This window comes from Gobius niger (assembly GCF_951799975.1).
Source record: "Gobius niger genome assembly, contig: SCAFFOLD_32, whole genome shotgun sequence".
In the NCBI taxonomy this organism is placed as follows: domain Eukaryota; kingdom Metazoa; phylum Chordata; class Actinopteri; order Gobiiformes; family Gobiidae; genus Gobius; species Gobius niger.
Genome location: NW_027639254.1, coordinates 254,284 through 275,945, shown reverse-complemented (window position 1 = coordinate 275,945; position 21,662 = coordinate 254,284). Strand labels below are relative to the sequence as shown.

The window sequence follows — 21,662 nt, the reverse complement described above, 5'->3', positions numbered from 1 at the left end:
GTAGTTGTTGTTGTGGTAGTGTTGTAGTTGTTATAGTGCTGCTGTTGTTGTGTTGTTGTGGTAGTGCTGCTGCTGCTGTTGTTGTTGTTGTTGTTGTGGTAGTGTTGTAGTTGTTATAGTGCTGCTGTTGTTGTGTTGTTGTTGTTGTAGTGCTGCTGTTGTTGTGTTGTTGTGGTAGTGCTGCTGTTGTTGTTGTAGTTGTGGTAGTGTTGTAGTGCTGTTGTTGTTGTTGTTGTTGTTGTGGTAGTGTTGTTGTTGTTGTAGTGCTGCTGTTGTTGTTGTTGTTGTTGTTGTGGTAGTGTTGTAGTTGTTGTTGTTGTTGTGGTAGTGCTGCTGTTGTTATAGTGCTGCTGTTGTTGTGTTGTTGTTGTTGTTGTTGTTGTTGTAGTTGTTATAGTGCTGCTGTTGTTGTTGTTGTTGTTGTAGTGCTGCTGTTGTTGTTGTTGTTGTTGTTGTTGTGGTGGTGTTGTTGTTGTTGTAGTGCTGCTGCTGCTGCTGCTGCTGTTGTTGTTGTAGTTGTTGTTGTTGTTGTTGTTGTTGTGGTAGTGTTGTTGTTGTTGTAGTGCTGCTGCTGCTGCTGCTGCTGTTGTTGTTGTTGTTGTTGTTGTTGTTGTTGTTGTTGTTGTGGTAGTGTTGTTGTTGTTGTAGTGCTGCTGCTGCTGCTGCTGTTGTTGTTGTTGTTGTTGTTGTTGTTGTTGTTGTTGTTGTTGTTGTTGTTGTTGTTGTTGTGGTAGTGTTGTTGTTGTTGTAGTGCTGCTGTTGTTACAGGCTGTATCCGAATGTCTACTCCCTGACCCCTCATTCACTACACAGGCCGCACTATATAGTCACTGATTCTGTTGGCGATTCGGACACAACACACGACTTCCTCCGCGCTGCGTGACGTCAGGCGCTGCAGCTGCAGATACGTTTTTTGTTTTTTATCTGAATTTATTTATTGCTACAAACGTTTATTTTATGAAACAGAACGACTGTTTTGGCACCTTTACAGGCGTTACTGTCATCACAAAAAAAGGGAAAAAAAAAAAATCACTCCAGCGTGAGCTCAGAGACGCTGAGAGTCGCTCAGAGCCCGGTGTCCGAACACCAGCAGACTGAGCGACGACATCTGATAAAAGTTCAATAAACTCCGGGAATGAAGTATTTCTGTGATAAAAAACAAACTCAGAGACAGTGGAATATTTATGATAAATACAAGTCGGATACGCTTTTACTTCACATGGATTTTACATGAATGACCTGGATTATTCGAGAGGAAGCTGTCGGTCATTTAACAGCTCAAGCTAAAGGTTAGCAGCTAACGTTAGCATGAAGCTGTCGGTCATTTAACAGCTCAAGCTAAAGGCTAGCAGCTAACGTTAGCATGAAGCTATCGGTCATTTAACAGCTCAAGCTAAAGGCTAGCAGCTAACGTTAGCATGAAGCTATCGGTCATTTAACAGCTCAAGCTAAAGGTTAGCAGCTAACGTTAGCATGACGCTATCGGTCATTTAACAGCTCAAGCTAAAGGTTAGCAGCTAACGTTAGCATGAAGCTATCGGTCATTTAACAGCTCAAGCTAAAGGCTAGCAGCTAACGTTAGCATGAAGCTATCGGTCATTTAACAGCTCAAGCTAAAGGCTAGCAGCTAACGTTAGCATGAAGCTATCGGTCATTTAACAGCTCAAGCTAAAGGTTAGCAGCTAACGTTAGCATGACGCTATCGGTCATTTAACAGCTCAAGCTAAAGGTTAGCAGCTAACGTTAGCATGAAGCTATCGGTCATTTAACAGCTCAAGCTAAAGGCTAGCAGCTAACGTTAGCATGAAGCTATCGGTCATTTAACAGCTCAAGCTAAAGGTTAGCAGCTAACGTTAGCATGAAGCTATCGGTCATTTAACAGCTCCAGCTAAAGGTTAGCAGCTAACGTTAGCATGACGCTATCGATCATTTAACAGCAAAAGCTAAAGGCTAGTAGCTAACGTTAGCATGAAGCTATCGGTCATTTAACAGCTCAAGCTAAAGGTTAGCAGCTAACGTTAGCATGACGCTATCGGTCATTTAACAGCTCAAGCTAAAGGCTAGCAGCTAACGTTAGCATGACGCTATCGGTCATTTAACAGCTCAAGCTAAAGGTTAGCAGCTAATGTTAGCATGATGCTATCGGTCATTTAACAGCTCAAGCTAAAGGTTAGCAGCTAACGTTAGCATGACGCTATCGGTCATTTAACAGCTCAAGCTAAAGGTTAGCAGCTAACGTTAGCATGACGCTATCGGTCATTTAACAGCTCAAGCTAAAGGTTAGCAGCTAACGTTAGCATGAAGCTATCGGTCATTTAACAGCTCCAGCTAAAGGTTAGCAGCTAACGTTAGCATGAAGCTATCGGTCATTTAACAGCTCCAGCTAAAGGTTAGCAGCTAACGTTAGCATGAAGCTATCGGTCATTTAACAGCTCAAGCTAAAGGTTAGCAGCTAACGTTAGCATCTTTTCACCGTAACCGTTTATATTTAGGTCGTTTATTCCTGAGAAACACAAACACTCGACTGAAACAGCTGATTTACTTCAGTCGTGTTTAGTTCACAGACCTGTCTCTGTCAGGCTCTTCTCCCACTCTCCCAGTGCATTGTGGGAAATATTGAGCCGTTTAGTGACCATCGATGCTCACTACTTTTCCAGATGCATTGTGGGAAATTTCGAGTGGACGACTTTTTTCTCTCTGGACATTCGGAGACCCCTACAACATGTGACCACTGTATAGTCCCTATATAGTGACTATATAGTGACTATATAGTCACTATATAGGGAATAGTGTGGACATTCGGATACAGCCATAGTGTTGTAGTAGTCTCTTGTAGCGTTGTTGTTGTTGTTGTAGTAGTGTTGTTGTTGATGTGTTGTTGTTGTTGTTGTTGTTGATGTGTTGTTGTTGTTGTTGTTGTTGTTGTTGTTGATGTGTTGTTGTTGTTGTTGTTGTTGTTGATGTGTTGTTGTTGTTGTTGATGTGTTGTTGTTGTTGTTGTTGTTGTTGTTGTTGATGTGTTGTTGTTGTTGTTGTTGTAGTATTGCAGTATTTTCTCACAGTTTTCCCGTGCAGGCTGGGGGCGCTGATGGTGTGGGTCATGTGACCAGAGACGGGCAGCGAGCGGCGATCCAGCGTGGACGTCTGAAACAAGTCACACTTACATCAGACCTAAAGCGCTTTACATCAGAGTAACATTAACCTCCTCAAAGCACTTTACATCAGAGTAACATTAACCTCCTCAAAGCACTTTACATCAGAGTAACATTAACCTCCTCAAAGCACTTTACATCAGAGTAACATTAACCTCCTCAAAGCACTTTACATCAGAGTAACATTAACCTCCTCAAAGCACTTTACATCAGAATAACATTAACCTCCTCAAAGCGCTTTACATCAGAGTAACATTAACCTCCTCAGACCTAAAGCACTTTACATCAGAGTAACATTAACCTCCTCAAAGCGCTTTACATCAGAGTAACATTAACCTCCTCAAAGCGCTTTACATCAGAGTAACATTAACCTCCTCAAAGCACTTTACATCAGAGTAACATTAACCTCCTCAAAGCACTTTACATCAGAGTAACATTAACCTCCTCAAAGCACTTTACATCAGAGTAACATTAACCTCCTCAAAGTGCTTTACATCAGAGTAACATCAACCTCCTCAAAGCACTTTACATCAGAGTAACATTAACCTCCTCAAAGTGCTTTACATCAGAGTAACATTAACCTCCTCAAAGCGCTTTACATCAGAGTAACATTAACCTCCTCAAAGCGCTTTACATCAGAGTAACATTAACCTCCTCAAAGCGCTTTACATCAGAGTAACATCAACCTCCTCAAAGCACTTTACATCAGAGGAACATTAACCTCCTCAAAGTGCTTTACATCAGAGTAACATCAACCTCCTCAAAGCACTTTACATCAGAGTAACATTAACCTCCTCAAAGCACTTTACATCAGAGTAACATTAACCTCCTCAGGCCTAAAGCGCTTTACATCAGAGTAACATTAACCTCCTCAAAGCACTTTACATCAGAGTAACATTAACCTCCTCAGGCCTAAAGCGCTTTACATCAGAGTAACATTAACCTCCTCAAAGCACTTTACATCAGAGTAACATTAACCTCCTCAAAGCACTTTACATCAGAGTAACATTAACCTCCTCAAAGCGCTTTACATCAGAGTAACATTAACCTCCTCAAAGTGCTTTACATCAGAGTAACATTAACCTCCTCAAAGCGCTTTACATCAGAGTAACATTAACCTCCTCAGACCTAAAGCGCTTTACATCAGAGTAACATTAACCTCCTCAAAGCGCTTTACATCAGAGTAACATTAACCTCCTCAGGTCTAAGGCGTCATTTTTTGTAATATTTTAGTAATTTTTTTATAATTTTTTTGTCATTTTTTGTCATTTTTTTGGTCATTTTTTTGGTTATTTTTTTGGTCATTTTTTTGTCATATTTTTGTCTTTTTTTTTGTCATTTTTTGTCATTTTTTTAGTCATTTTTTTGTCATTTTTTTGTCATTTTTAGTCATTTTTTTGTCTTTTTTTGTCATTTTCTGTCATTTTTTTGTCATTTTTTTAGTCATTTTTTTGTCATTTTTTTGTCATTTTTAGTCATTTTTTTGTCTTTTTTTGTCATTTTTTGTCATTTTTTTTGTCATTTTTCTGACATTTTTTGTCTTTTTTTTGTCATTTTTAGTCATTTTTTTTGTCAATTGTTTTTGTCATTTTTTTGTTTGTTTTTTTGTCATTTTTTTGTCATTTTTTTGTCATATTTTTGTCTTTTTTTTTGTCATTTTTTGTCATTTTTTTGTAATTTTTGTCTTTTTTTGGTCCTTTTTTTGGTCATTTTTTGGTCATTTTTTTTGTCATTTTTTTGTCTTTATTTGTCATTTTTTTGGTCATTTTTTTTTCATTTTTTTTTTTGGGTCATTTTTTTGTCATTTTTTGTTCTCAGGTCTTAAATGCTTTACATCAGAGTAACATTAACCTCCTCAAAGTGCTTTACATCAGAGTAACATTAACCTCCTCAAAGCACTTTACATCAGAGTAACATTAACCTCCTCAAAGCACTTTACATCAGAGTAACATTAACCTCCTCAAAGCACTTTACATCAGAGTAACATTAACCTCCTCAAAGCACTTTACATCAGAGTAACATTAACCTCCTCAAAGCACTTTACATCAGAGTAACATTAACCTCCTCAGACCTAAAGCGTCATTTTTGTAACTTTTTTTGTAATTTTTTTTGTAATTTTTTTTTGTAATTTTTGTCATTTTCTGTCATTTTTTTTGTATTTTTTAGTCTTTTTTGTTTTCATTTGTTTTCATTTTTTTGTCATTTTTTTTGTAATTTTTTTCATAATTTTCTGTCATTTTTTTGGTCATTTTTGGTCATTTTTTGTTGTATTTTTTTGTCTTTGTTTTCATTTTTTTTCATTTTTTGTCATTTTTTGTCTTTTTTTGTAATTTTTTTTGTAATTTTTTGTCTTTTTCTGTCATTTTTTTTCCTTTTTTTTTTTTTGTAATTTGTTTTGTAATTTTTTTTCATTTTTTTGTTCATTTTTGTTCATTTTTTGTTGTATTTTTTAGTCATTTTTTTTTCAATTTTTTTTCATTTTTTGTCATTTTTCTGTCATTTTTCTGTCATTTTTGGTCATTTTTTTTTTTTTTTTTGTCATTTGTTTCTTTTTTTGGTAATTTTTTGTAATTTTCTGTCATATTTTTGGTCATTTTTGGTCTTTTTTTTTTGTCATTTTCTGTCATTTTTTTTGTCATTTTCTGTCATTTTTTTGTCATTTTTTTTGTCATTTTCTGACATTTTTTTGTCATTTTTTGTCATTTTTTTGTCATTTTCTGTCATTTTTTTGTCATTTTTTTTGTCATTTTCTGTCATTTTTTAGTCATTTTTTGTCATTTTTTAGTCATTTTTTGTCATTTTTTAGTCATATTTTTGTCTTTTTTTTTGTCATTTTTTGTCATTTTTTTGTAATTTTTGTCTTTTTTTGGTCCTTTTTTTGGTCATTTTTTGGTCATTTTTTTTGTCATTTTTTTGTCTTTATTTGTCATTTTTTTGGTCATTTTTTTTTCATTTTTTTTTTTGGGTCATTTTTTTGTCATTTTTTGTTCTCAGGTCTTAAATGCTTTACATCAGAGTAACATTAACCTCCTCAAAGTGCTTTACATCAGAGTAACATTAACCTCCTCAAAGCACTTTACATCAGAGTAACATTAACCTCCTCAAAGCACTTTACATCAGAGTAACATTAACCTCCTCAAAGCACTTTACATCAGAGTAACATTAACCTCCTCAAAGCACTTTACATCAGAGTAACATTAACCTCCTCAAAGCACTTTACATCAGAGTAACATTAACCTCCTCAGACCTAAAGCGTCATTTTTGTAACTTTTTTTGTAATTTTTTTTGTAATTTTTTTTTGTAATTTTTGTCATTTTCTGTCATTTTTTTTGTATTTTTTAGTCTTTTTTGTTTTCATTTGTTTTCATTTTTTTGTCATTTTTTTTGTAATTTTTTTCATAATTTTCTGTCATTTTTTTGGTCATTTTTGGTCATTTTTTGTTGTATTTTTTTGTCTTTGTTTTCATTTTTTTTCATTTTTTGTCATTTTTTGTCTTTTTTTGTAATTTTTTTTGTAATTTTTTGTCTTTTTCTGTCATTTTTTTTCCTTTTTTTTTTTTTGTAATTTGTTTTGTAATTTTTTTTCATTTTTTTGTTCATTTTTGTTCATTTTTTGTTGTATTTTTTAGTCATTTTTTTTTCAATTTTTTTTCATTTTTTGTCATTTTTCTGTCATTTTTCTGTCATTTTTGGTCATTTTTTTTTTTTTTTTTGTCATTTGTTTCTTTTTTTGGTAATTTTTTGTAATTTTCTGTCATATTTTTGGTCATTTTTGGTCTTTTTTTTTTGTCATTTTCTGTCATTTTTTTTGTCATTTTCTGTCATTTTTTTGTCATTTTTTTTGTCATTTTCTGACATTTTTTTGTCATTTTTTGTCATTTTTTTGTCATTTTCTGTCATTTTTTTGTCATTTTTTTTGTCATTTTCTGTCATTTTTTAGTCATTTTTTGTCATTTTTTAGTCATTTTTTGTCATTTTTTAGTCATTTGTTAATAACATTAACCTCCTCAAAGCACTTAACATCAGAGTAACATTAACCTCCTCAAAGCACTTAACATCAGAGTAACATTAACCTCCTCAAAGCACTTAACATCAGAGTAACATTAACCTCCTCAAAGCACTTTACATCAGAGTAACATTAACCTCCTCAAAGCACTTTACATCAGAGTAACATTAACCTCCTCAAAGCACTTTACATCAGAGTAACATTAACCTCCTCAAAGCACTTTACATCAGAGTAACATTAACCTCCTCAAAGCACTTTACATCAGAGTAACATTAACCTCCTCAAAGCACTTTACATCAGAGTAACATTAACCTCCTCAAAGCACTTTACATCAGAGTAACATTAACCTCCTCAAAGCACTTTACATCAGAGTAACATTAACCTCCTCAAAGCACTTTACCTCAGAGTAACATTAACCTCCTCAAAGCACTTTACATCAGAGTAACATTAACCTCCTCAAAGCACTTTACATCAGAGTAACATTAACCTCCTCAAAGCACTTTACATCAGAGTAACATTAACCTCCTCAAAGCACTTTACATCAGAGTAACATTAACCTCCTCAAAGCACTTTACATCAGAGTAACATTAACCTCCTCAAAGCGCTTTACATCAGAGTAACATTAACCTCCTCAAAGCGCTTTACATCAGAGTAACATTAACCTCCTCATGTCTAAAGCGTCATTTTTGTCATTTTTTGGTCATTTTTTTGGTCATTTTTGGTCATTTTTTTTTGTATTTTTTTGTCATTTATTTTATTTATTTATTTTCATTTTTTTTGTATTTTTTTGGTCATTTTTTGTAATTTTTTGTAATTTTCTGTAATTTTTTTGGTCATTTTTTGTCATTTTTTTGTGTATTTTTTTGGTCATTTTTAGTCATTTTTTAGTCATTTTTTTTGTCATTTTTTTTGTCATTTTTTGTCATTTTTTTGTCATTTTTTTGTCATTTTTTTGTCATTTTTTTGTCATTTTCTTGTCATTTTTTTCATTTTTTAGTCATTTTCTGACATTTTTTTTGTCATTTTCTGTCATTTTTTTGTCATTTTTTGTCATTTTTTTTGTCTTTTTTAGTCATTTTTTTTGTCATTTTCTGTCTTTTTTTTGTCTTTTTTTTGTCATTTTTTTGTCATTTTTTTGTCATGTTTGTCTTTTTTTCCCTCAGGTCTTAAGAGCTTTACATCAGAGTAACATTAACCTCCTCAAAGGTCTAAAGCGTCATTTTCTGTCATTTTTTGGTCATTTTTTTTGTCATTTTCTGTCATTTTTTTGTCATTTTTTTTGTCATTTTCTGTCATTTTTTTGTCATTTTTTTGTCATTTTCTGTCTTTTTTTTGTCTTTTTTTTTGTCTTTCTTTGGTCATGTTTGTCTTTTTTTCCCTCAGGTCTTAAGAGCTTTACATCAGAGTAACATTAACCTCCTCAAAGGTCTAAAGCGTCATTTTCTGTCATTTTTTGGTCATTTTTTTTGTCATTTTCTGTCATTTTTTTGTCATTTTTTTTGTCATTTTCTGTCATTTTTTTGTCATTTTTTTGTCATTTTCTGTCATTTTTTTGTCATTTTTTTTGTCATTTTCTGTCATTTTTTTGTCATTTTTTTGTCATTTTTTGTCATATTTTTGTCATGTTTTTGTCATTTTTTGTCCTTAGGTCTTAAGAGCTTTACATCAGAGTAACATTAACCTCCTCAGGCCTAAAGCGCTTTACATCCTGGTCTAAAGTGTGTTTTACCTTGAAGAACTGTGATTGGCTCCTCCTGGGCGACGCTGTGAAGGCCCCGCCCCTCGCCGCACCCTCATTGGTCGGCCTGACCGTCAGCCTCTCGGCCGGGGTGTGGGGCCTGCGCCCGATTGGCCGCGAGAGCTGGGAGGGCGGGACTTCCGGGGCAGAGGGCGGGACCTCGATGCAGCGCGGCGTGGGCGCCCGGTCGGCCGCGGCGACGGGGCGGGGCCCGTAGGGCTGCAGGGGGGCGGGGCTGTAGAGCGGCGCCGTGGGGTTTCCGTGGCGATACCGGTGCCGCTGCTGCCACTCGTAAAGACGCCAAACCTGAGGCGGCGGCGCGGAGGCGGAGTCAGACAGGCCGAGGTGAGAGAGGCGGTCCTGAGCGTAGCGGTACTCCCCCGCACGGCCAGAGGGGGCGCTGTGGAGACACGTTTCAAAACCAGGGAAACAGAGTTAACTGGGGAGGCAGCGAGACCGCTTTCTCTAAAACCGACACGAGTGCTTTGATTTGAAAGCTAAGACCTACAAACTCATCTGAAATCATCTGTTCTCGCCGCGTCGCTGCTTCGTCCTCACTTTTTGGTTGCGTTTTCATCCATTTTTCTCAGTTTTGTCTCATTTTTGTCGCTCTTTTGACACTTTTTTCCAGAAACGTTTCGATTTGGGTAAAGCCAAACTGGAGAAACTGTGCTGGGTTCAGGCGGGGGTCAAGGGTCACTCAAGGCTGAAGCTCCGCCCCCTCTCACCCTCACACTTTGGCCTCTGTTTTTAGACGATGCAACTTTTCAACTAAATAAAACTCCCAGAGGCTGATTTGGAACTTGTTTCCAGCTCTCACAATCCCTCCCCAGACCCTCCGGACACCTGAGGAACCCGAGGCTCCACCTTCACGTGTGACGAACAACACGTGTGACAAACAACACGTGTGACCAACAACACGTGTGACCAACAACACGTGTGACCAACAACACGTGACAGCAGGAGGTATTTTAGACGTTTCTTTGGTAAGACACTCACAAAACCAGAAAAACCTCCAAACACGAGGAGCGCGCACGAGGAACACGCACGAGGAACACGCTAAGGTCACGGAGCACACACGGAGCACATACGGTCTCTAACAGGCTTCTGTTCATTCCTCAGATGTTTCCAGTTCCTTCTGTGAGGAGACGACACTGGACAAGGTGAACTTTGTGTATGAAGAACATTCACAGCAGCGCGAGGAGCTTCAGACCAGCTGAGAACAACGTCTCCAACCGTCCATGAAAAGATGAAGATGAAGAAAAGATGAAGATATAAAAATGTGGGTTTTTAGCCTGAACGATGCCCATTTTAACACATTTATTGCTCCGCCATTGCTGTAGTTCCTCCATATCGCCACTAGGCCCCCATTGAAAAGCATTGGAGTTTAGACACGTTAAAAACAACTTTAACGCCTGGTTTCTGTGTTTCCAACACTAGACTCGGCTGATCTTCCTCCTGAGGTAACGTTGGGTCACAGTTAAAGAAACCAGGCTGGTTTTCATAAGAATTTTGGAAATCTCGTCCTTAACCTCTTAACTCCCGCCTGAACCGAGAGGATCTTTTTCCTCACGTCATCACATTTTTTTCCCCATCATTTTTTTGTCGGGTATTCAACTCATTTTTGTCACTCTTTTTTTTTGTAATTTTTTGTCACATTTTTGTCATTTTTTCGTCAACTTTTTGTCAATTTTTTATCCCTTTTTTTGTCCTTTTTTGGTCAATTTTTTTGGGTCAATTTTTTGTCAATTTTTTGTCAATTTTTTGTAATTTTTTTGTCAATTTTTTGTCAATTTTTTGTCATTTCTTTGTAATTTTGGGGTCAATTTTTTGTCCTTTTTTTGGTCTTTTTGTGGTCATTTTTTGGTCAAATTTTAATGACATTTTTGTATTTTTTTGTAATTTTTGGGTCAATTTTTTGTCACATTTTTGTAATTTTTTTTGTAATTTTTTTGTCATTTCTTTGTAATTTTGGGGTCATTTTTTGGTCCTTTTTTGCGTTTTTTGGTCAAATTTTAATGACATTTTTGTATTTTTTTGTAATTTTTTTGTATTTTTTTTGGTAATTTTTTTGTAATTTTTTTTGTAATTTTTTTTGTAATTTCTTTGTCCTTTTTTGTCTTTTTTTGGTCAAATTTTAATCACAATTTTGTATTTTTTTGTAATTTTTTTGTAATTTTTTTGTAATTTTTTTGTAATTTTTTTGTAATTTTTTTGTAATTTTTTTGTAATTTTTGGGTCATTTTTTTTTCCTTTTTTGGTCAAATTTTCAATCAATGACGGCCCCTGGTGTCGTGGTCATAAAGCAGCCGGCGGCCATTGTTTGGGAACCCCCTCAGGGACACTCAGACGTTACCTCACCTTTAGCCACGCCCACGTGCATCATATATAACCGCACATGCCCCGCCCCCTCGGCTAGCCCCGCCCCCCTGGTGGCGTTTATAAACCGCGGCTTCTCGAAGTCAGACTCATATTTTTTCCAAGCAAAGCAAAACACCATGAAGCTCCGCCTCCTCCTCTGGCTGGCCCTGATGATGTCACAGATGATGTCACTCACGGTAAGACGCTAAAACCTTTATTTATTTATTGAAGCCGGTCTTGGTCTCAGGTCACGGCGGCTTCAGGGGATTACGGTCTGTTCATAGTTTAGTCGACATGTCCCCAAACCCGTCCGAGCGCCATCGCCGCCGCCGCGGGGCCGAATACTCCCCCTCGTACATGTACATTCTACTGCATTCTCCTGTCACATTACTGTCACACTGTGTTTACGAGCTAAAGCAGCACTAGCGTGTGCTTGAACACGGGTGTTTACACATGAGTGAAGTTCATGTTTTTGTTTTTTCCAGGCGGCGCAAGACGACGGCGCAGGTGAGGCTCAGGGGGCGGGGCATAAGCATCACAGTTAAATGACACTTAAAGGAACACCATACTTTCCACACTGAGATATGTTCTTACCTGAGCTGTGACGAGTTCTTTAGGACCTGTCTGATCTTCAGTCACGTAAACACAGCGCAGACGGCGTTAGCATTTAGCCTCTCCCTCTCTCCTCTATAGCTCCAAAACAGGTCAAGATAGAAGCTACCGAGCTCTTCCACGTTTTCCCTATTTAAATATGGTTACGTGAAGTGTTCCACTACAAAGTATAATTACACACAATTAAACTATGTGGATTTTCTAAGCGGATAAAAGGGGGAACTATATTGTAAGGCGTAATAATACCAGGAGTAGTTCGAAATCCGCAAAGTAATCTTCACTTTTAGCTCCTTTAGCTCCTTTAGCTGCTTTAGCTCCTTTAGCTCCTTTAGCTGCTTTAGCTGCTTTAGCTCCTTTAGCTGCTTTAGCTGCTTTAGCTGCTTTAGCTCCTTTAGCTCCTTTAGCTCCTTTAGCTCCTTTAGCTGCTTTAGCTCCTTTAGCTGCTTTAGCTGCTTTAGCTCCTTTAGCTCCTTTAGCTGCTTTAGCTCCTTTAGCTCCTTTAGCTGCTTTAGCTGCTTTAGCTCCTTTAGCTGCTTTAGCTGCTTTAGCTCCTTTAGCTGCTTTAGCTCCTTTAACTCCTTTAGCTGCTTTAGCTCCTTTAGCTCCTTTAGCTGCTTTAGCTGCTTTAGCTCCTTTAGCTGCTTTAGCTGCTTTAGCTGCTTTAGCTGCTTTAGCTGCTTTAGCTCCTTTAGCTCCTTTAGCTGCTTTAGCTGCTTTAGCTCCTTTAGCTCCTTTAGCTGCTTTAGCTGCTTTAGCTGCTTTAGCTCCTTTAGCTGCTTTAGCTGCTTTAGCTCCTTTAGCTCCTTTAGCTGCTTTAGCTGCTTTAGCTGCTTTAGCTCCTTTAGCTGCTTTAGCTCCTTTAGCTGCTTTAGCTGCTTTAGCTCCTTTAGCTGCTTTATCTCCTTCAGCTGCTTTAGCTCCTTTAGCTGCTTTAGCTGCTTTAGCTGCTTTAGCTCCTTTAGCTGCTTTAGCTGCTTTAGCTCCTTTAGCTGCTTTAGCTCCTTTAGCTGCTTTAGCTGCTTTAGCTCCTTTAGCTGCTTTAGCTGCTTTAGCTCCTTTAGCTCCTTTAGCTCCTTTAGCTGCTTTAGCTCCTTTAGCTCCTTTAGCTGCTTTAGCTGCTTTAGCTCCTTTAGCTGCTTTATCTCCTTTAGCTGCTTTAGCTGCTTTAGCTGCTTTAGCTGCTTTAGCTGCTTTAGCTCCTTTAGCTGCTTTAGCTCCTTTAGCTGCTTTAGCTGCTTTAGCTCCTTTAGCTGCTTTAGCTGCTTTAGCTCCTTTAGCTGCTTTAGCTCCTTTAGCTGCTTTAGCTGCTTTAGCTCCTTTAGCTCCTTTAGCTGCTTTAGCTGCTTTAGCTCCTTTAGCTGCTTTAGCTGCTTTAGCTCCTTTAGCTGCTTTAGCTCCTTTAGCTGCTTTAGCTGCTTTAGCTCCTTTAGCTGCTTTAGCTGCTTTAGCTCCTTTAGCTGCTTTAGCTGCTTTAGCTCCTTTAGCTGCTTTAGCTCCTTTAGCTGCTTTAGCTGCTTTAGCTCCTTTAGCTCCTTTAGCTGCTTTAGCTGCTTTAGCTCCTTTAGCTGCTTTAGCTGCTTTAGCTGCTTTAGCTCCTTTAGCTCCTTTAGCTCCTTTAGCTGCTTTAGCTGCTTTAGCTCCTTTAGCTCCTTTAGCTCCTTTAGCTGCTTTAGCTGCTTTAGCTGCTTTAGCTCCTTTAGCTGCTTTAGCTCCTTTAGCTCCTTTAGCTCCTTTAGCTCCTTTAGCTGCTTTAGCTCCTTTAGCTCCTTTAGCTGCTTTAGCTGCTTTAGCTCCTTTAGCTCCTTTAGCTGCTTTAGCTCCTTTAGCTCCTTTAGCTCCTTTAGCTCCTTTAGCTGCTTTAGCTCCTTTAGCTCCTTTAGCTGCTTTAGCTGCTTTAGCTCCTTTAGCTGCTTTAGCTGCTTTAGCTGCTTTAGCTCCTTTAGCTCCTTTAGCTCCTTTAGCTGCTTTAGCTGCTTTAGCTCCTTTAGCTCCTTTAGCTCCTTTAGCTGCTTTAGCTGCTTTAGCTGCTTTAGCTCCTTTAGCTGCTTTAGCTCCTTTAGCTCCTTTAGCTCCTTTAGCTCCTTTAGCTGCTTTAGCTCCTTTAGCTCCTTTAGCTGCTTTAGCTGCTTTAGCTCCTTTAGCTCCTTTAGCTGCTTTAGCTCCTTTAGCTCCTTTAGCTCCTTTAGCTCCTTTAGCTGCTTTAGCTCCTTTAGCTCCTTTAGCTGCTTTAGCTCCTTTAGCTCCTTTAGCTCCTTTAGCTCCTTTAGCTCCTTTAGCTCCTTTAGCTCCTTTAGCTGCTTTAGCTCCTTTAGCTCCTTTAGCTCCTTTAGCTCCTTTAGCTCCTTTAGCTGCTTTAGCTCCTTTAGCTGCTTTAGCTGCTTTAGCTGCTTTAGCTCCTTTAGCTGCTTTAGCTGCTTTAGCTCCTTTAGCTGCTTTAGCTCCTTTAGCTGCTTTAGCTCCTTTAGCTGCTTTAGCTGCTTTAGCTGCTTTAGCTCCTTTAGCTGCTTTATCTCCTTTAGCTCCTTTAGCTGCTTTAGCTCCTTTAGCTGCTTTAGCTGCTTTAGCTCCTTTAGCTCCTTTAGCTGCTTTAGCTGCTTTAGCTCCTTTAGCTGCTTTAGCTGCTTTAGCTCCTTTAGCTCCTTTAGCTCCTTTAGCTCCTTTAGCTGCTTTAGCTCCTTTAGCTGCTTTAGCTGCTTTAGCTCCTTTAGCTGCTTTAGCTGCTTTAGCTGCTTTAGCTGCTTTAGCTGCTTTAGCTCCTTTAGCTCCTTTAGCTCCTTTAGCTGCTTTAGCTGCTTTAGCTCCTTTAGCTGCTTTAGCTCCTTTAGCTGCTTTAGCTCCTTTAGCTGCTTTAGCTGCTTTAGCTCCTTTAGCTCCTTTAGCTCCTTTAGCTCCTTTAGCTGCTTTAGCTCCTTTAGCTGCTTTAGCTGCTTTAGCTCCTTTAGCTGCTTTAGCTGCTTTAGCTGCTTTAGCTGCTTTAGCTGCTTTAGCTCCTTTAGCTGCTTTAGCTCCTTTAGCTGCTTTAGCTCCTTTAGCTCCTTTAGCTGCTTTAGCTGCTTTAGCTCCTTTAGCTGCTTTAGCTCCTTTAACTCCTTTAGCTGCTTTAGCTCCTTTAGCTGCTTTAGCTGCTTTAGCTCCTTTAGCTGCTTTAGCTGCTTTAGCTGCTTTAGCTGCTTTAGCTGCTTTAGCTCCTTTAGCTCCTTTAGCTGCTTTAGCTGCTTTAGCTCCTTTAGCTCCTTTAGCTGCTTTAGCTGCTTTAGCTGCTTTAGCTCCTTTAGCTGCTTTAGCTGCTTTAGCTCCTTTAGCTCCTTTAGCTGCTTTAGCTGCTTTAGCTGCTTTAGCTCCTTTAGCTCCTTTAGCTGCTTTAGCTCCTTTAGCTGCTTTAGCTGCTTTAGCTCCTTTAGCTGCTTTATCTCCTTCAGCTGCTTTAGCTCCTTTAGCTGCTTTAGCTGCTTTAGCTGCTTTAGCTCCTTTAGCTGCTTTAGCTGCTTTAGCTCCTTTAGCTCCTTTAGCTGCTTTAGCTGCTTTAGCTCCTTTAGCTCCTTTAGCTCCTTTAGCTGCTTTAGCTCCTTTAGCTGCTTTAGCTGCTTTAGCTCCTTTAGCTCCTTTAGCTCCTTTAGCTGCTTTAGCTCCTTTAGCTGCTTTAGCTCCTTTAGCTGCTTTAGCTCCTTTAGCTGCTTTAGCTGCTTTAGCTGCTTTAGCTCCTTTAGCTCCTTTAGCTGCTTTAGCTGCTTTAGCTCCTTTAGCTGCTTTAGCTCCTTTAGCTGCTTTAGCTGCTTTAGCTGCTTTAGCTGCTTTAGCTCCTTTAGCTGCTTTAGCTCCTTTAGCTGCTTTAGCTCCTTTAGCTGCTTTAGCTCCTTTAGCTGCTTTAGCTGCTTTAGCTCCTTTAGCTGCTTTAGCTGCTTTAGCTCCTTTAGCTGCTTTAGCTCCTTTAGCTCCTTTAGCTGCTTTAGCTGCTTTAGCTCCTTTAGCTGCTTTAGCTGCTTTAGCTCCTTTAGCTGCTTTAGCTCCTTTAGCTGCTTTAGCTCCTTTAGCTGCTTTAGCTCCTTTAGCTCCTTTAGCTGCTTTAGCTGCTTTAGCTCCTTTAGCTCCTTTAGCTGCTTTAGCTGCTTTAGCTCCTTTAGCTGCTTTAGCTCCTTTAGCTGCTTTAGCTGCTTTAGCTCCTTTAGCTGCTTTAGCTCCTTTAGCTGCTTTAGCTCCTTTAGCTGCTTTAGCTGCTTTAGCTGCTTTAGCTGCTTTAGCTCCTTTAGCTGCTTTATCTCCTTTAGCTGCTTTAGCTCCTTTAGCTGCTTTAGCTGCTTTAGCTGCTTTAGCTCCTTTAGCTGCTTTAGCTGCTTTAGCTGCTTTAGCTCCTTTAGCTGCTTTAGCTGCTTTAGCTGCTTTAGCTGCTTTAGCTGCTTTATCTCCTTTAGCTGCTTTAGCTGCTTTAGCTGCTTTAGCTCCTTTAGCTCCTTTAGCTGCTTTAGCTGCTTTAGCTCCTTTAGCTGCTTTAGCTGCTTTAGCTCCTTTAGCTGCTTTAGCTGCTTTAGCTGCTTTAGCTCCTTTAGCTGCTTTAGCTCCTTTAGCTGCTTTAGCTGCTTTAGCTGCTTTAGCTCCTTTAGCTGCTTTATCTCCTTTAGCTGCTTTAGCTCCTTTAGCTGCTTTAGCTGCTTTAGCTGCTTTAGCTCCTTTAGCTGCTTTAGCTGCTTTAGCTGCTTTAGCTCCTTTAGCTGCTTTAGCTGCTTTAGCTGCTTTAGCTGCTTTAGCTGCTTTATCTCCTTTAGCTGCTTTAGCTGCTTTAGCTGCTTTAGCTCCTTTAGCTCCTTTAGCTGCTTTAGCTGCTTTAGCTCCTTTAGCTGCTTTATCTCCTTTAGCTGCTTTAGCTGCTTTAGCTCCTTTAGCTCCTTTAGCTGCTTTAGCTGCTTTAGCTCCTTTAGCTGCTTTATCTCCTTTAGCTCCTTTAGCTGCTTTAGCTGCTTTAGCTCCTTTAGCTGCTTTATCTCCTTTAGCTGCTTTAGCTGCTTTAGCTCCTTTAGCTCCTTTAGCTGCTTTAGCTGCTTTAGCTGCTTTAGCTGCTTTAGCTGCTTTAGCTCCTTTAGCTGCTTTAGCTGCTTTAGCTGCTTTAGCTGCTTTAGCTGCTTTATCTCCTTTAGCTGCTTTAGCTGCTTTAGCTGCTTTAGCTCCTTTAGCTCCTTTAGCTGCTTTAGCTGCTTTAGCTCCTTTAGCTGCTTTATCTCCTTTAGCTGCTTTAGCTGCTTTAGCTGCTTTAGCTGCTTTAGCTGCTTTAGCTGCTTTAGCTCCTTTAGCTGCTTTAGCTGCTTTAGCTGCTTTAGCTGCTTTAGCTGCTTTATCTCCTTTAGCTGCTTTAGCTGCTTTAGCTGCTTTAGCTCCTTTAGCTCCTTTAGCTGCTTTATCTCCTTTAGCTGCTTTAGCTGCTTTAGTTGCTTTAGCTGCTTTATCTCCTTTAGCTGCTTTAGCTGCTTTAGTTGCTTTAGCTCCTTTAGCTGCTTTAGCTCCTTTAGCTGCTTTAGCTGCTTTAGCTGCTTTAGCTCCTTTAGCTGCTTTAGCTGCTTTAGCTGCTTTAGCTCCTTTAGCTGCTTTAGCTGCTTTAGCTGCTTTAGCTGCTTTAGCTGCTTTATCTCCTTTAGCTGCTTTAGCTGCTTTAGCTGCTTTAGCTCCTTTAGCTCCTTTAGCTGCTTTAGCTGCTTTAGCTCCTTTAGCTGCTTTATCTCCTTTAGCTGCTTTAGCTGCTTTAGCTCCTTTAGCTCCTTTAGCTGCTTTAGCTGCTTTAGCTCCTTTAGCTGCTTTATCTCCTTTAGCTGCTTTAGCTGCTTTAGCTGCTTTAGCTCCTTTAGCTGCTTTAGCTGCTTTAGCTCCTTTAGCTGCTTTAGCTCCTTTAGCTGCTTTAGCTGCTTTAGCTCCTTTAGCTCCTTTAGCTGCTTTAGCTGCTTTAGCTCCTTTAGCTGCTTTAGCTGCTTTAGCTCCTTTAGCTGCTTTAGCTCCTTTAGCTGCTTTAGCTGCTTTAGCTCCTTTAGCTCCTTTAGCTCCTTTAGCTCCTTTAGCTGCTTTAGCTCCTTTAGCTGCTTTAGCTCCTTTAGCTGCTTTAGCTGCTTTAGCTCCTTTAGCTCCTTTAGCTGCTTTAGCTGCTTTAGCTCCTTTAGCTGCTTTAGCTGCTTTAGCTCCTTTAGCTGCTTTAGCTCCTTTAGCTCCTTTAGCTGCTTTAGCTCCTTTAGCTCCTTTAGCTGCTTTAGCTCCTTTAGCTCCTTTAGCTCCTTTAGCTCCTTTAGCTGCTTTAGCTCCTTTAGCTCCTTTAGCTGCTTTAGCTCCTTTAGCTCCTTTAGCTCCTTTAGCTCCTTTAGCTCCTTTAGCTCCTTTAGCTGCTTTAGCTCCTTTAGCTCCTTTAGCTCCTTTAGCTCCTTTAGCTCCTTTAGCTGCTTTAGCTCCTTTAGCTGCTTTAGCTGCTTTAGCTGCTTTAGCTCCTTTAGCTCCTTTAGCTGCTTTAGCTGCTTTAGCTGCTTTAGCTCCTTTAGCTGCTTTAGCTGCTTTAGCTGCTTTAGCTCCTTTAGCTGCTTTATCTCCTTTAGCTGCTTTAGCTCCTTTAGCTGCTTTAGCTCCTTTAGCTGCTTTAGCTCCTTTAGCTGCTTTAGCTGCTTTAGCTGCTTTAGCTGCTTTAGCTCCTTTAGCTGCTTTAGCTCCTTTAGCTGCTTTAGCTCCTTTAGCTAAAGGAGCAAGTAAAGTGAAGATTACTGTGCGGATGCCAAACTACTCGTGGTATTATTACGCCTTACAATATAGTTCCCCCTTTTATCCGCTTAGAAAATCCACATTGTTTAATTGTGTGTAATTATACTTTGTAGTGGAACACTTCACGTAACCATATTTAAATAGGGCAAACGTGGAAGAGCTTGGTAGCTTCTATCTTGACCTGTTTTGGAGCTATAGAGGAGAGAGGGAGAGGCTAAATGCTAACGCCGTCTGCGCTGTGTTTACGTGACTGAAGATCAGACAGGTCCTAAAGAACTCGTCACAGCTCAGGTAAGAACATATCTCAGTGTGGAGAAACACTGGCCTGTTCCTTTAAACCGCTAAGGCCCGACGCTGCAGGAGAACAGGAGAAAAACAAAAGTACAGCCATGACAGTGCGAGGGGAATATATATATATATATATGAGGAAAAATGCCCAAAATGTTTGGATCTGGTTTAGTTTTGGAATAAATAATCTGCCAAAATTGTAATTCCTTGTTATTGATTATTGAGCTCAATAACGTGTCATAATCAGATCTGTAAAAACCGTGTTTCCAGATGTAGTGGAGTCGCAAACTGTCAGTAAATAATCTGATTATTGTGAAGGTTTATCTGTTCAGTTTCTCCTGAACTCGGCCAATAAGTACGGAGGCCCGGAGGCGACATCTGACAAAATATATATATATGTTTGACCACATATTATGCAAGAATCATCTTCCTCTCCAGAATCACAGTTTTGTTGTTTGCAGATGAAGAGGACGTGAGTGAAGCCATCGCCAAAGCCAACCATGGCGTCGGTGCGTCCTGACCTTCTGGATATAGTATATATAGTTACAGTAACAGTATTACAGTAACAGTAACAGTACTACAGTTACAGTAAGAGTACTACAGTTACAGTAACAGTACTACAGTTACAGTAAGAGTACTACAGTTACAGTAACAGTACTACAGTTACAGTAACAGTACTACAGTTACAGTAACAGTACTACAGTAACAGTACTACAGTTACAGTAACAGTACTACAGTTACAGTAAGAGTATTACAGTTACAGTAACAGTACTGCAGTTACAGTAACAGTACTACAGTAACAGTACTACAGTAACAGTACTACAGTTACAGTAACAGTACTACAGTTACAGTAAGAGTACTACAGTTACAGTAACAGTACTACAGTTACAGTTACAGTAACAGTACTACAGTAACAGTACTACAGTAACAGTACTACAGTTACAGTAACAGTACTACAGTTACAGTAAGAGTACTACAGTTACAGTAACAGTACTACAGTTACAGTAACAGTACTACAGTAACAGTACTACAGTAACAGTACTACAGTTACAGTAACAGTACTACAGTAACAGTATTTGTCCTGCAGCGGGGCGTCTGCTCGAGGGCGACATCGTGATGGATCGGCGCAGAAACGCTGTGTCCTGTTGGTTTTGTAAATGGCCCAAATACAGAGACCGGGTTTTCGTTCCCGTCCACATCAGCTCCAGATACAGTGAGTCACAAACAAAACTAAGAGCCATAAATCCTGATCCTGATCCTGATCCTGATCCTGATCCCGATCCTGATCCTGATCCTGATCCCGATCCCGATCCCGATCCCGATCCCGATCCCGATCCCGATCCCGATCCCGATCCCGATCCCGATCCTGATCCTGATCCTGATCCCGATCCTGATCCCGATCCCGATCCCGATCCCGATCCTGATCCCGATCCTGATCCTGATCCCGATCCTGATCTCGCTCTCGCCACAGGCTCCGACGAGGCCGCCCTGATCCGAGCGGCGCTGAAGTCCATCCAGGACCAGACCTGTGTGTGGTTCTACGAGATCTCCAGGAGAGCCACGTACTACTACCGCCACCTGTACATCTACAGCGGCTCAGGGTGAGCACTACAGCAGGCTACAGCAGGCTAACAGCAGGCTAACAGCAGGCTAACAACAGGCTAACAGCAGGCTAACAACAGACTAACAGCAGGCTAAAACAGGCTAAAGACAACACCACCTGTACATCTACAGCGGCTCAGGGTGAGCACTACAGCAGGCTAACAACAGGCTAAAACAGGCTAACAGCAGGCTAACAACAGGCTAAAACATGCTAACAACAAGCTAACAACAGGCTATAACAGGCTAAAGACACAGCCACCTGTACATCTACAGCGGCTCAGGGTGAGCACTACAGCAGGCTAACAGCAGGCTAACAACGGGCTAACAACAGGCTACAACAGGCTACAACAGGCTAAAGACAACACCACCTGTACATCTACCGCGGCTCAGGGTGAGCAACAGGCTACAACAGGCTAACAACAGGCTAACAACAGGCTAACAACAGGCTAACAACAGGCTACAACAGGCTAAAGACAACAACACCTGTACATCTACAGCGGCTCAGGGTGAGCAACAGGCTAGCAACAAGCTACAACAGGCTAACAACAGGCTAACAACAGGCTAAAACAGGCTAAAGACAACACCACCTGTACATCTACAGCGGCTCAGGGTGAGCAACAGGCTAGCAACAAGCTACAACAGGCTAATAACAGGCTAACAACAGGCTAAAACAGGCTAAAGACAACACCACCTGTACATCTACAGCGGCTCAGGGTGAGCACTACAGCAGGCTAACAACAGGCTAACAACAGGCTACAACAGGCTAACAACAGGCTACAACAGGCTAACAGGAGGCTAACATCAGGCTAAAACAGGCTAACAACAGGCTACAACAGGCTAGCAACAGGCTAGCAACAGGCTACAACAGGCTAACAGCAGGCTAAAACAGGCTAACAACAGGCTAACAACAGGCTAACACAGGCTAGCAACAGGCTAAAACAGGCTAACAACAGGCAAGCAACAGGCTAACAGCAGGCTAAAACAGGCTAACAACAGGCTAACAACAGGCTAACAACAGGCTAACAACAGGCTAACAACAGGCTAACAACAGGCTAAAGACAACACCACCTGTACATCTACAGCGGCTCAGGGTGAGCAACAGGCTACAACAGGCTAACACAGTGTGTACTCCTGTGTACAGGTGCTGGTCGTACATGTAAAGTACTTTACAGTGTGTACTGTG

The 21,662-nt window shown here is 40.1% G+C and overlaps 1 protein-coding gene across 1 annotated transcript in view; it reads right to left on the bottom strand.

The window, feature by feature from the left end:
- The window catches only part of LOC306982685 (pleckstrin homology domain-containing family A member 7-like), a gene marked incomplete at both ends in the record, with an annotated part of 82,343 nt that overhangs the window by 27,072 nt on the left and 33,609 nt on the right, over window positions 1–21,662 (bottom strand). The window contains 2 exons of the mRNA XM_079583151.1: window positions 3,061–3,144; window positions 8,888–9,296. Of these exons, the coding sequence (XP_079439277.1) occupies window positions 3,061–3,144; window positions 8,888–9,296 (493 nt within the window). The remainder of the gene's footprint in view (window positions 1–3,060; window positions 3,145–8,887; window positions 9,297–21,662) is intronic.